Genomic DNA, 15,979 nt, shown 5'->3' on the forward strand with positions numbered 1-15,979 from the left:
CCATAGCCCTTCATGGAACTCTGCAAAACCATGCTTCCCACAATCAGTTCCTTTTGACCCTTCATCTTATATTACTGTGGCTGATTTCTTGCTGAACCTTTAACTGATCAATCAATCACATTAAACTGTCTCACAAAGAAACAAATAGCAGAGCTAACTAAAACAAATTTAGTCACTTTGAGCAAGTATGAAAGCAACAGATAAACAAATAACCCCGGAATATTTCAAGTTGATTAAAAATATTACCAATGACCAAACAAAGAAATAAAAATAAATGGTGCAAAACTAGAAGCAATCAATCTATGATATAACCATATGCTTGCTTTGTGCTGTAGCCCAAAAGTGTAAAGGTAAGGATGGCCCGTTTTAGAAACAAGTCTTTACTAAAAACCTAATTAAAAAAACATACACAAAATAGATTCCAATGAAACCACCATAAAATCATACATGAAGAGTTTGTATGTTACTAAGTCTTCGAAATAGAGACAACAAAAGCTTGGTTCAAATACTTAAAAAATAGTCATTTATAAATTATGTATGTTTTTAGTGAATTTCAGATCCTAAAACGTGATGATACTATTTTCTGATCCTTCTAGATGAACTAGAACAGAAAAAAGAATGTACAATGAATAAACTAGTGGAAAATGTTGGTATGATATCTTTGTGACAATGGAAAGGTATTTGCAGAAATGTTATTCTTTAAATACACAATTGTCCAAGAGTGTAACCATATTTCTAACAATTTACCTACAAAATAAATATCAGTTAAGTTTTAAATTCTATGAGGTTAATCAAATAAGTAATATGAAAAAAGACATGATCGTTTTAAAACTTTATACCTTGTTCAAGAATAATTGTTCAATTATCATTTTTTACAAAGATGGTTACCTTATTGTCCATCAAAGAACCCGTTTTAATTATTGTTATACAAATTATTTTTTTTTTGAAAGTAACATACAAAAGACAATACATTTGGTCTATTTAACTAAGGTCTTTCAAGATGTGGTATTTATTTTGCTCTTTTTAGAAAAGTAAGTAACATCAAACTTGTTTAAGAATATGTGAGAGAACATATAGATGCCTGACTTTGTAAAAACACATACAGGTGTGTAAAAAAGCCACTCATATGGGCCTTGATAGTTTTTTCCTGAACGATTACAGATAAAGCAAATAACACTTGGTACTATCAATTACTGCACCTTATACTGAATAGTTGCGTCTTTTTTGACAAGTAACTAGCAATTTTTTTGGTCATGTTAGGGGATCGCCCGCAAGGAATCAGAAAAATGAAAATCACTTAAACTAGACAGCATAAAGGTCGAGTAAGTGCTATGATAAAATTAAATGATACTCTACATAGTGTTCTAAAGTACTAATGTCCACAAACCCGACCTGATAGGTTTCACCTATCTTTAAAAAAAAAAGAAAAGAAAAAATTTACGCTAGTTTAAAGTTTTGAAACATTTGACAAATGTAGGTCCCACTGTTTCGTAAGTGTTGGTGTTTTAATATTCTTGTCTTTGACTCAAGTGGGCGAAAGTTTAACTTATTAGAAATGTGACAATAGCGGGAACCTGTGAAGTGAAATTCTTTTTATGGTAGTTAAAGGACCTTTTTTTTGACGTTTTCCACATAAAATATTTGTTACTCTTAAAAATAATGTAATCTAAGTCTTCCGGCTATGGCTTATGTTAAAAAATTTTTAGCCGACCTCCTTGTAGAATCTCATCCTACCACTGGGATGGTAGTTACTTTAAATAAAGTACATTCTATTAGGTGCAGTAATGATGTAACCCTCAGTTTTTTCTAATTGCTTGTGTACCATGTTAATACATTTACAGGGAAATAATTTATAAGGCCAATGCGGGACTTTCTTGGTTTACACGCCTCGCATACATGTCAACATAAGAATAGCAAAAAGTTGGTGAATCATAATTCGTACTGGTATAAAAAATGAAAATAATATTAGTCGAAAAAATTTGTGTATAGTTAAAAAAGTGTTTCTTTAGTAAAAACATTAACTTCTATCTTCAAAAAGGATGATAAAGATGATCCGAGATAGGCACTTATCTATACCAATTGCTGAGGACACAATATCGAGAATACTGTATCATGTTACTTATCTGAATAGGACTCAGTGTTTGTGCCATAATTGTACAGCTTTCCGACATCTACTTATTATGTTAGTCCCCCACATTGTAAAATTCAAATAACCCAAGGCTGTAACTTTGTACGCTTGGGGAGAAGAAGAGGTAGAGGAGTATAACTTTTGTCAAAATATGAGAATATTTACATCTGAAAAAGAGAATTTTCAGACTGGCAAAAGTTGCATTTGATGACAAAATAATAGAAGACAATTGCTACACAGCATGCTCATTGAGATTGTTTTCCCTGGACATACTCCTTAGATGTGAATACAAGAAACTATCTGATGTATTCACACTCATTATCATTGAAGCAACCACCCAGGATGCCTGTGCTACAGATGTCTCTTCTCATGTTGTAGGTGTTCTTCTGAATGGCTATTTCTCTTAGGAGTTCCTCCTTACACTGTTTGCTTTTCCCCCCCAGAATGGTTGTTCAGAGGATTTTTCATCTCCAAGCAAAATCTATCTGGTACGATCTCCAATTACAAATTATTTTATATTCTATTTGTTTCTGTCGGTTGATTTATGATAGGAGAAGCTGGTCCAATCGAATTGAAATAATGACTTTGGGTCCATTAGGTATTAATAGTAAATTTAATATTGAAGAAAACACTTATGAAAACATCATACTCCAATAAAAAAATTAATAACATAAATGGTTTGAAAAATGCACTTGCATAATTTCTTTCAATAATTAAGAAACTCGGGCAAAAAAACCATTAGATTTCAAAGTATTCTAATAGTGGCCCAAGGATGACTCAGGAAAATATGCTGAATTGAGAATAAGGTCATAGAAAACTAGATGCATGAACTCATTGTATTAGTTTGGGAGGTTACGCGGATCGAGATTTTCTGTCTCTAGCTCCAGTTTTAAAGGGGAGGGCGGGGTTACCCCACCAGAGAAAAAATATTTTTTCACATTTTTTTTTTATTTTTTTAAAATGTTAAAGCGGCTTTTTTCTGCACACAATGATATATAATAACATGTATATTTGAAAATTGTTAAACCTACAGAAAAAAAAGTTTTAAAATATGCTTTACATCAATGTCTTCAGGAATGAAATTTGTGACAGCTGCATTGCGTTTAATTTCACACTTGTATGTAACTATTATACATTATGGACCCTTTTATGTTTTGTGTGCTATTAATTTGCTTTTGTTGTGCTTGTGCAGGGCCTGAACTAACTTCTATTTCATCAGCTTTGAGTTCTGCTCTGAACTTTATTACTGTTTTTGTTTATTGTTTTGCTTAGTGTTTTTGGTGCTTTGTGAAGTGATATAGTTGAGTGTTTAGTTAGTAATTTTATATTATAATTATTGCTAACAAGATTTCGATTTATGTATAAAATATTGCCTCGTGTTAACAAGTAGTTATGCTAAACCCTACGTTAAAGGAGTTGGTGGTAGAAAAGAAAACCAGCCAGTCCTAACCCTAATGAGATGTCAAAAGATGAGTCTACCCCTAGGCCTGAAATGTCAACACAATCTCAGTCAAGCTCTTCAAAGAAAATAAACATAGATAAGTATGAGATGTTTAATTGTGATGAAAACTATGACAATGAAATTATTAACATGCAAATTTTATCAGATCAAACTTTTTAGTTCATCACTTTGTAAAAATTGCAAGAAAAGTGGTTTACAAGTGCGTGCTGCTCAACATTTTGGCCCTGGCTTTTGAGATGGAGATTTATTGTTGCCATTTGTAAATATGTACATAAATTTAAATAGTTCTAGGAATATTAATTTAGAAAAAAAGACTCTATTTGATGTAAATATTTAGACTAGTGTATGGACTGAGGTTCTATCGGGAAAGGTATGGCTGCAGGCAAAATGTTATGTGGCGTAATGAATCTTCCGCAACCTCCAACAAAACCGTTTCGATATAATAAATTTTTAAAAGACAAGGCTAAACAGGTAATGGATGAATCCATGAAAACTGCTGTGGATGAGGCTGTTGAGGAAAATAAAACCTTAGGTAAGAACGAACGCGACTTAAAAGTAGGTATTGATGGCACTTGGCAACGGCGTGGCTTTAGCTCTCTAAACGGAATTGTTACTTGTACAAGTGTTGACACAGGAAAAGTTATGGACATAGAAGTGTTATCTAAATTTTGTAATTGTTTGGACAAACAACAACATGAGGCTATTTGTTCGGCAAATTATCAAGGCTTCGAGCGGAGGTATGGAGTCAGCTGGAGCCTTAGCTATTTTTTCACCGATCAGTAAATAAGTATAATGTTAGGTACTTAGAGTATTTAGGTGATGGAGATACAAATAGTTTCAAAACTATTGCAGACCAGTTAAACCTTATGGTGAAGTGGAAAATACAGAAACTGGAGTGTATAGGCCATATTCAAAAGACGAATGGGGTCTAGGCTAAGGAAACATAAAAAGAGACTCAAAAGGCGTAAACACTTTCTGATGGCGGCAAACTAGGTGGAAAGAATAGACTAACAGATGGCATAATTGATCAATTGCAAACCTATTTATGGAAATGCTATTAGGAAAAATACTGATAACCTACAGACATGAAGGCAGCGGTTTGGGCCATATATTTTCATAAAACTTTCGACGGACGACAATCCTCAGCATGGGCTTTGCCCGTCAGGAGAAAATACATGGTGTAAATACAACAAGGCAAAGCACACTAAAGAGCCATATTCTCATTAAGAACAGCATTCCTTCAGCTATAATGTTAGCCTTGAAACAATCTTTTCAGGCTTTAGCAAATCCTGACCTTCTTCGAAAATGTTTACACGGTTAAGACGCAGAATGTCAATGAAAGCATCAATAATGTCATCTGGTCTAGAGTGCCAAAAAAAGATTTTGTGACATTGAACACACTTGGAGTTTGGTGCTTATGATGCTATTTCTACTTTTAATGATGGCAACATAGCAAAATGCAAAATGCTTAGAGCAGTAGGCATTGAACCTTGCAAGAGGACAATTGACGCAATGAAAAGTTTTGACTACGAGCGAGTGCGACGAGCAAATTGTGCGATAAGTGACTTTCAAAGACAAGCAAGGAGACAAAACCAGGAATTTAAAAAGAAGGATTGAGGAGGATTTTGAAGAGGAGCCTGCATATGATCCAGGAATGCACTAATGCTACGGTAAAATAAATTGCATGTTTTTTTCTATAATTTTGTTATTGTTTACTCTATTTGTGGCTGGGTATAAGTTCTATTTCATAATTTTCTCTGTTATTTCTCTTATAAATGTATTCTAAACTCAAAAAATGTTTGAAATAATATAGCCTAATTAATTTTTTTTGTATTATCTTTCACTCCGTTATGACTATAGGCCTAACCCGACATCGCGTTACTTTTGATATACCAAATTTTCCAATATAGATAATTCTAAATATTTAAAAGCATTATATAGCCCTATTATATTAATATAAAGATCACATTTAATTATAAAAACCAATTACATATCATATATAGGTAAAAATATTATATAACATAGCTAAATAGGTCATTATATTCGTTTTTTTGCGATTTTCCCGCAAATTTACTTTTTTACAGTTTTTGCACACAAAGGTACACGTTTCTCAGAAACTACTTGGACAATCAACTTGAAACTTTTTACACACATTTATATAGGTATTTTGGCACCTACTGAGTTTTTTTGAGATGCCTCCTATTATAATTAGGTACCTAAAAAAAAATATTCTAAATTCCAAGTTTGATATTTCAATATGGGTTTGAAAAAAAAATCATAAAAAATTTATTTTTTAAGATACAAGCACCAAAAAAAACTCAGTAAGTTGCTTAAATACCTATATATGTTGTATAAAAAAATTTTAGGTTGATTGGTCCATTAGTTTCTGAGATAAATGGTACCTATGTTAACATTACAAAGATAGGGGTACGGCCTTCCCCTTAAGGTTGGAACACATATTTGCACCGCGCCCGACACGTGAGTCGGCAGAGTGTTGGTGCGAGCCCTCGCTCAGTTTACTGTGAAGCCACAAATGTCCGTATGCTGTCCCGAGCACTAAAATCTCACTGTTAGTACTACAGCATATTTCTCTTGGATTTTAAAGTGACAGATACTAACAAAAATAAACAAAAGTAGGTTATAAAGTGGTGACTTAGTTATTTTGTAAGTCTTTTTATAATACCTAGTAAAACATAGTAAATATTTGTCAAATATATACTAGGAGTATAATGTTTTTTTGTACTCTTAAACCTTGTGGCTACAAATAAAATAAATATGAAATGCCATAGAAGCATTTTAAATCTAATCCCTACAAAATATAGGAAAAAATTTTGACAAATAATTTCAATACATCCAAAAATAAATATAGATTTGCTTAAAATAAGTTATTGTTATTTTTTACATTATTTTAATTTTAGTTTGCTCTAAAAATCATGTAAGTATACAACATATTTTATAATTCGTTATTAGTAAAAACATTTTTAAATGCCACCTAATGTGTTTTGTAGTAATTTTAGCGCATTAAGAAAACATTACTAGTTAGTTTAAAAGCCCGTCAAAAATTCAAACCTAAACTAATGGTGACGGTGTTGGCTTTGACAGCCCGGTATCGATGCGGGACATGTATGGACTTGCACGTTGAATACCGTACTACAATTCTTTTCACCAAATGACGCCTGACACAGGCAATTCACGTGTTGGGCACGGTGCAGGTATGTATGTCCCGACCTTTACTGTGTGATAGATCCAATAGCCACAAGGTGAGAGAACATAAGTTACAATCTGTCTCAGTCAGAAGTTGTATGGGAACATTCCTCATATTGATCTACATGTAAGTTGTCATAAGTAATTTATTAACGCAATAGAACGTACAAGGTTTCTGTGCTTGTCAACAAAATTTTATTAATTCAAATCCTAAACTTAAAAAAATATGACCAAGTACGTTCTCACTTTGATTTTAAAATAGTTGAGTGTTGATTGAGTTTATTGTATTGAAAAATAATTTAAAACTTGGGTCAGTAATAATATATTGAATGTCGTGCATGTACAGCCTCAGTCTCTCTGAAATGATAGCATGCCTTTGCCTAGTCTTTTAGGTGTTGTCTAATAAAGCATAAGCATGTGTTAGAGATGGCATAAAATTATTGGAGATGGTGAATAGGCAATGAATGAAATGTGACTCTAACACCTATAGCAATCCTTTAATTCAACCTCATTCTTGGCTCTAAAGGCTTCCCCGAGTTCTTTTAGTTAATAGAATAACTTTCACAACTAAATATTAGAATTAAAACCTGTTCATTCAGACTCAACTTGACCCATCAGTATCACATCAGTCATTTCCATCTTGACTCAGCACCTGCAGGAAGTAATTAATACTTGCCATTTTTGTTTTGATGACGGCTTTACTGTGCTTTGCTTTGGGAAAAGATGGATTTATTCATAAATTGCCTGCCTTTAGAGTATAGTGTTGACTTAAAACTCACTTCAAGATTCAGATGTGACCAAAGAGGATAGATGAAACACTCTCATGTAACTTTGTTAGTGTAAAACATTGTTTTTTTTCTGAAAAAGATATAAATGTAAATAAGTTACATTGAATTTTGCATACTTTGATAGCTGCTATATTAAATTTAGTAGATTTCTTACTGAGAATAAATTTCACAACATATCAAAATTGGCATTAAATATTTATTCTTTGTTTGCCCCAATCAAATATATAATAAAAACAATTTCTAAATTTCAAAGGTATAAAAATATTGGTATCAAATTCTACACTTGCACCCATCTACAGATACAATGCAGTTTTAGTATTTAATTCCTTTATTCAAATTTTTGTGAACCAATTTTATTATAACATGGCTGTACTAACCGGATTGTTTTTTCCTTGCTTTGATTTCTGAAACAAAAAACAAACATTAAAATTAAATTGATTGTTATATCATATCAAAACTATAAAATAAATTAAACTAAATTTGAATTTTAAACTACATCAATATTATTTTGGGAACAAAATCAAATTCTAAAAAAAAAAAAACAATGGATATCCGCACCTTTCCATTATTACTGAATTGTGTAAAATCTATTGCTGTAAGTCACACAATAAAATTTTAAATTTCATATTTACGTGTAGATAGAAATTATTGGAAAACTAAATTAGTACATTTTAATTAAAATGATTCAAAAATATTACTATTGCGATTATGTAGTATTAATAACATTTTTAGCAGTGTATGTGGGATTGGGCATGGATAATAATAGTTTTATTTTGCTTACTTCTATTACAACGTATTGGTTGTTCTATATTATTTATAGTGGCCATGTCAAAATATTTATTCATAATTTATAGCCCATATCACCTATTACTACAGAATGTTAGTAACTGAATATTTGAATTAGGCACTCTAATTTATTTTTATGCTAACATTCATAGCAATTTTAATATTTATTAACATTTGCTAAACTATGTTATGATTATTTGGTTTATACCAAATTAAATTTTCTTTTCATCCAATTTATACTACTTGTTATTTAACCAACTGTGCTTTTTTAGTAAGACTTAAAAAATACTATATTAAAATACTAATATTTCAAGCAGTAAGTGTTCTATTGCTAATTACAACCACGACCTAAAGGTGTATCAGTTACATGAAAGCATCTGTTACTCTAGTGATGTTTAGTAACCCAAATTAACAACTGACTTGTGAAGCAACTTTTAGTTTTACCTCCATAAGAACAATGTTAAACTTCAAACACCTTTACAATCTTACTTTTGGTTATAGCATTTTCAGAGATATTCCATTTCTTAAATATGAATAATACACATACAAATACTTTGAGTTTTTTCTTGTAAAGCATATATCTTTTTTTAAATGTTTAATAGACTAATTAGGAAAATGTTGAGGTTTTATTTGTAAATAACCAATAAAATAACAATATTGAAGAATACTAAAAGACATTTCAATGTGTTTTTTTAATATGAATCATGTCCATAATTCTATGATAAAAAGAAAAGAGCATAACAGTGTTATAGGTTTAATGCTGTTCTTATGTGGCTAAAACCAAGAAGACCATAGATACAGTTGATTTTTAACTTATATACTGTAACAATAGGGTATCTAGTTAAAATATGGTTAAAGGAATTAAAATTCTGTCTTTAAAGTATGCTTATGAGTTTGGATTTTACATACCAATGAAATATGTTTTATGTACAAGACAATAATCATGAAAATTTGTTCTGTTCATGAAAAACATTTAACAAATTCAATATATGTAGGTGTCATCTGGATCTATAACTTTTGTAAGACCTTCAAATGTTTCTTTTTATTTTAAAATATAGACAATTTTGTTTCAATAATTCTTCCCAAAGAAAGGGCCATTTTGCAAAATGGTAATTGTTTTGAATATCTGGAGTTGTTTTAGAACTTTTGGATTCAACAATTTAAATAATACACATAGAAAAATAAGAACAATGTTCAGATAAACTGACAACCTGATTTTTAATATGGTTATAATTGAGAAATAAGTGAGATATTTCAGCACTTCCAGTTACTAAAACTGTATCAATATAATTATTAATATAAACAATTTCAAAAGCATATACTCAATCAAGTGTTCTGAAACATATAATAATCCAAATATTTTTGTACACTATTTATATATTAACGTCCTCTGCAGGCCTCTATATCAAAACAAAAGAGATTGAAATAAAACTATTCAATTCATACAGTTATAGAGCACAATCTGAACTAACACTTGATAAAAGGGACCTGTATGTAAGTTGTAATTTTTTATTAAGTGTAGTGTTGTGCCTTTTGAGAAGGGGAGAGTTTTGTTTCCAGTTATTTATAAACATGGAATCCAAAAACTATTCAAAATATTAGTATATGTTCAATCATTTGCATTATGAATATGAAGAGCATCTAAACCACTGATGGACATTTTGTTGAAAAATCCAAGTTTGGTTATGAAAAAATGCTTTAGATTTCTTGAGTACCAAGTATTAATGTAATTAATACATATTAATCATAGTAATTTTAGAACTAGTTAGAAAAATATTAATTATATGAGTTAGAATGATACGCTTACATAATAACCAACATTGGAACAGAACTAAAACAGAAAATTTTATTTAAATAGGTTTTTTAGTGTAAAAACTGTTTAAAAACTACTTTGGAGATATATGAGTACTAAAGAGAGTTTTAATCAAGTACATACTGTTCTAAAGATTAGTTTAAGACAAATCTACAGAATCAACAAAATCTACAAATTTACAACAAAAAACAAATCTACAAAGCTACAAATCTACAGAAGAATTAAATCCTTACCTGAACACATTAGAATATCCATTCGTGAATGAAACCACTTTACTTTGCATTCCTCTGTGTCATCATATCTTTACGTATACCATCACACATTATGTACAGCTTTAAATGAAAAATATTCAAATATGTTGCTAAAATAAAGGATATGTTAAAATATAAATATCAATATGGTGTACTGTAAATAAAGCCAACTTCAAATCCTTCAAACCCCAACCGTAAGAAAGCTACAGGCATGCAGAAGAAATACATGAGATAAATACAACAGAAAAATGCAATTAAACTATGGGATTTATAGCTTCATATTTGCTGGACATAGAGCATATAAGGCAATATAATGCCTACCATATAAAGTTGGAACTTCCTTCTCCTCTATTCATAACTTTTAATTTCCCCCACATTTTCCATTGGAATTATTAATGAAACCCACTATCATAAAGTATTAATTATACATAATATATGGTTCTTGGAGCATTTCAGTACTGTTTCAGTACAACTGTAACTTTGTCAACAAATATATAAAGTTTAATAATTCTTTTAGTACATTTAATTTAAAAGTAGGCTACTGCACATGTCTTGTAAAATATAGTTTTAAATCATTCCTGAAAATCAGGGCTTGCACATGAAACATGTAGGAAGAGTATCACTAGCTTATAAAGAATAATACCTTTTTATCTTCGTGGGCTACACATATTCCTCCTTCATTGTCTTATCAGTTATTTTAGTTATTAACAGAGAGGAACTTAACTGAATTTAAATTTCTAAAATTACACCCGCAATATTGAATTAATTAATTACAGTAAAATAATTCTTTACTATCGTCCTCAATTTTCTATTAAAATAAAGAATTAAATTCTGTAACAAAGAAAACAAAAATTTAAATCTGATTATTTAAAACAAATTAACTTTAAAATATACCATCTAAAATATACCAATAATGATTTTGTTGATAATTAATTTGATTGATAGCTATATACAAATGTTAGTCCTGAAATTTGATAATAAAGCAAAGAAGAAAATCAGCGAAAAACTTCAAATCAAACCAATAAAAAATACTTGCCGCAAGGAACCACCCTCTAACAACCCTAAAAAATAAAAAAAAAACAGTGTTTACAAAATAAAAACTTTATTTTTGTGACACTACAGTAAAACTTAATAAAATTGTATAATAAATACATAACTCTTAATTCCAGTAAACATAAGATAAATATGAGAAATAATAGAACTGATGAAAAATAGAATAGGGTACTGTAAATAATAAATTAAATAGTTAATTAATTTATTTTCTCAAGAACAATAATTATGAAATGAAAATAAAATTAATTGATTTTCCATTAATAGATTTGTATAAAAATCTATTATGGAGCAAATATTTATACGCAAATAACATTTTATTTCATTTTTTTTATTAAAAATATACTGTTTTAAACAAATAATGTATTTACTAAGAAATGACAATAGAGTGTTTTTAAACAAGAAGTCTAGAAAACAAAATAACTGGAATAGTTTAACTAGAAAAATCTATTTACACTATAGGAACCTAAATCATGACATAAATAAGTTCATCAGATGAAGCGATTTACGGGAAATAGGTAACAAATAAGGCACTTATACCACTACACATGCACAACATCATGCAGAGATAAAGCCCATGCAAGTGCTAGGTGAAGAGCCCGATCGCGGTTTTGCGTATCTTGGGCTGTTTGCGCTTGTTACGCCTCGGTAGTGTGGCCGGGTCAGGACTGGTGACCACGATGGTAGGAGGCGCCACTACCACCGCCTTACGTTGCCAAGTGCCGAAGTTCTGTCTGTACCACTCGGTCAGCGAGTTGACGGAACCGTTGTTGTACTCACTTCTGAAAGTGTCCGCGGAGACGCTGGTGTCCCTTGTTGGTCAGGTACTGACGTGGCTTGCGTCCGCCCCAATCCCGAATCGCGGGGTTGGCGCCTGCACATCACAAGCGGGTCAAATAAACAGTAAAACTCAATCACAGAAAATAGTTCTTTTGAAACGAAACTAACTGTTTCTGGTACGTCATGTTAACTTAACCCGTGGCAAGTTAGAAGGAAAAGCAATAAGGTTTTTCGAGAAATCGGTAAATAAAATAATTATTTCTCACCATATAAATGTTTAACAAACATTGCAAACTATTTGTTATGTTAATTATGAAATTAAAAATAACGAAATACTCCCCCAGAAAATATTCAAAAATTGATATTTGAATTATGACATCCCAAAATTGAAAATGGTCTGATATTTTAGTAATGGTCTCCAAAAAAAAATTAATGATGGGCTATTTAATATTTTAATTGCATCCATTTGAATGATAATAAAAAATATGCTCAACCATTTTTCTCAGCTATACAATTATTTGCTGTCGCATAGTAAACAAATAAATACGTTTAACACTTTCTCACCTTTAAGATTAATCAATAATGAAAATTTGGAGAGTGGTTTGAATTTTCGGAGCCTCATTTCAAAGTAAGAATCCATTAATTCTTGTTGTTTACCTTAACTTATTTACCTTTTGCTACAATATCTCTCAGGGAGACTGACTATCGTATATCCAAAAACAAGCAAGCTTAATGAATATGTAATCCTAAAGCAGAAAAGCAAATGTTTTATCAAAAATATCATTCAGAGATTGTTGTTTAAGTTTTTTGAACGGTATTCCGGTATTTCGATTTGAAAGACTGTGATTTAAACGTCAAAATTGCGAAGTTGGGAAACGTAAGTTTGAAATTTATTGGCCGCCATAAATCGCTTAAAACGCTTGGAGCTAAATGATAAACTTTAACATATGCCTTATAATACATTCAGTTTGACAAGCAATAACTCACCATAAACGTCCTTGAGCAAATTAAAGATGTCTTCATGACCATACTGCATGGCCAGGTGAAGAGCGGTATACCCCTGCATCATACACACCGACGGATTAGATAATATACGGCATTGCCGATCCAATATCTAGAATACTAATCATACAAACATACTGCTTATTGTTAATTTAGAGATCGTACATACTCTTCGTCACGCTAGAAAAGTCTACTCGATTGATCAATCAGGTAGTGGATTTTCCATAATAGGTCTATAGTGTATAACATTCAAACTAAGAGAAATAACGTATACATTTATCATTGAAATGTCTGGCATTTTGGTTCTTAAGACATTATAATGCTACATGATTTTGAGCATTACATTCCGTAACTAAAACACTACCAAAAAGTTGCAAGTAACGCCACATATAATTATTAATCATTTACTGTTAAGCTCAAGCTATAAGCTTTCGTCTCGAGTGCACATATAGTTTCGTTTCCATTTTCTTTATTTATCGTACCCTGATGCCAATTTACTGTCCTGCTTATTGATACCCTGATAGCAACTCTCATGCTCACTGATATACTGACACTAACTGCACTGCTCTCTGATACACTGATACAGACTGCCATGCTCCGTGATATTCTAATACAAACTGCCCTGCTCACCGATAATCTGCTATCGAATGTCCTGCACACAGATTCACTGATACCGACTATTCTACTCACGGATAACTACACAGCTCTCTGATACACTGATACAGACTGCCATGCTCTGTGATATCCTAATACAAACTGCCCTGCTCACCGATCTGCTATCGGCTGTCCTGCACACAGATCACTGATACCGACTACACTACTCACGGATAACTACACAGCTCTCTGATACACTGATACAGACTGCCATGCTCTGTGATATCCTAATACAAACTGCCCTGCTCACCGATCTGCTATCGTCTGTCCTGCACAAAGATTCACTGATACCGACTACACTACTCACGGATAACTATACAGCTCTCTGATACACTGATACAGACTGCCATGCTCTGTGATATCCTAATAGCCTACAAACTGCCCTGCTCACCGATAATCTGCTATCGACTGTCCTGCACACAGAATCACTGATACCGACTACACTACTCACGGATAACTACACAGCTCTCTGATACACTGATACAGACCGCCATGCTCTGTGATATCATAATACAAACTGCCCTGCTCACCGATCTGCTATCGACTGTCCTGCACACAGATTCACTGATACCGACTACACTACTCACGGATATGCAATTATTAACTACACAGCTCTCCAATACACTGATACAGATTGTCCTAATACTAACTGACCTGGTCTCTGATACCCTAATACCAACTGTCCTGATCATTGATGCCTTGATACCAACTGTTCTGCTCTTTCGGCTGACAAAACAGTGGGCGGGCGTCAACGGCCTCCTCGCTGCCGTCACGACAGCGCCTAGCTGGTGACGACGTTGACAAATCACGCCGCTAAACTTAGAGGGCCGTGGCCAGCGCCGTCGCGACGCTACGTCTCCCGGTAATCACTCGATCGCTCTCCTTCGCCGCCGCGCCTTGTTGGCCGACCTGTCAGGAGTTAATTAAACCCCGGGGACCACCCTGACTGTGTCGGACAATCGGTCAGTGTGTCACTGCTTGTCCACCGGGGAACATCTTGTCAAGTGTTGTAAAATCCTTCACGTTTCCCTAAAGTATCAGTCACGACTAAATCTGTACCGTCAACATGAATCAGCTACTGCAAAACTTCCTGGAGAAGGTTGGCTGACTACTAAATATTACTAACAATACATCTTTTTCCTGTTGACACAAACTGTAAGTCAAAGCGTAATTGTACACGGAGATTAACTTGTCTTGCTCGCGTATACACTTGTTGCTACACTCACTTCTGCATGTTCATATGCCTTGCCAGCATACCTGACTTGGATCAGGTTCTTCTTAGTCGCCCTAATTAAAATTATATTTTACATAACATTTTCCAGGTTCCTTAACTAATTCCGTTTGATATCTAAAACAATGGTACATACTTAATTAATTTAGGGGTTCTATCGATTTACGCATTGCATGTAGCATATTTGTGGCATAACATTCTGTAGAAGCTTCACTACCGAAACTCGCAGGTAGGTCTGCATTGTAGGGGATAGATAACCTAGAGCGAGTAGTCGGGAAGTAAAGTTGAGCAGGGGAACTCGGGGTTACAACAATAGCTCATTGTGCGGCAAGACAATGGGTCATCTGCGACAAACAGTGATGGTATCAGCTGATCATACTGGGAACAGGGCTGCCAATCTACAACTGGCTACACTTTCACTCGCCCGCCATATCAGACAGTTGGTATACCTGTCACAATATGACAATTTGTGCGTGTATTGCATGCAATCTACAGAATTGGTACCACGATTTTTGGAATGCGCCTCCCCAGCTTTTACTGCCTCGAATACGATACTGAAGACAGTTGATTTTGAAGTGTGTCAATCGAAAAACACATGATCTGAGAAAACAAACTATCGCTTAATATTTTTGAGTTAACCTTGTAGTCGAAAAGTGGAAAAATAATCATTTCTTATTTTTGGTGTCCATTCTTTTGTGAACATTTTCATACATAATATTTACACAAACGCTAATGAATTCCCAAGCAAAACCAAAAGACAGCATAAAAAAACTTAAAGAGAAAGAAAGATAAAGAAGATGAAAAGAGTTCACAATAAGTTGCAGGGGACT

The 15,979-nt window shown here is 32.7% G+C and overlaps 1 protein-coding gene across 1 annotated transcript; it reads right to left on the reverse strand.

Moving 5' to 3' along the window:
- Positions 1 to 11,517: 11,517 nt before the first annotated feature.
- LOC124374001 (ankyrin repeat domain-containing protein SOWAHC-like) lies at positions 11,518 to 13,591 on the reverse strand. Its single transcript, XM_046832307.1, has 2 exons — positions 13,250 to 13,591; positions 11,518 to 12,356 (listed from the first exon to the last, which is right to left on the reverse strand). Exons 1-2 carry the CDS (start codon positions 13,329 to 13,331, stop codon positions 12,259 to 12,261), a joined length of 180 nt encoding a protein of 59 aa, XP_046688263.1. The 5' UTR covers positions 13,332 to 13,591; the 3' UTR covers positions 11,518 to 12,258.
- Between the last annotated feature and the right edge of the window lie 2,388 nt (positions 13,592 to 15,979).

Source organism: Homalodisca vitripennis, unplaced genomic scaffold, assembly GCF_021130785.1.
Source record: "Homalodisca vitripennis isolate AUS2020 unplaced genomic scaffold, UT_GWSS_2.1 ScUCBcl_6949;HRSCAF=14412, whole genome shotgun sequence".
NCBI classification, from domain to species: Eukaryota; Metazoa; Arthropoda; class Insecta; order Hemiptera; family Cicadellidae; genus Homalodisca; species Homalodisca vitripennis.

Coding starts and splice junctions, on each gene's coding strand:
- LOC124374001 (XM_046832307.1), bottom strand. CDS start 13,331: ATGATGCAGGGGTATACCGCTCTTCACCTGGCCATGCAGTATGGTCAT. Junction 12,357..13,249: donor TTTGCTCAAGGACGTTTATG/GTGAGTTATTGC, acceptor TGTGATGTGCAG/GCGCCAACCCCGCGATTCGG.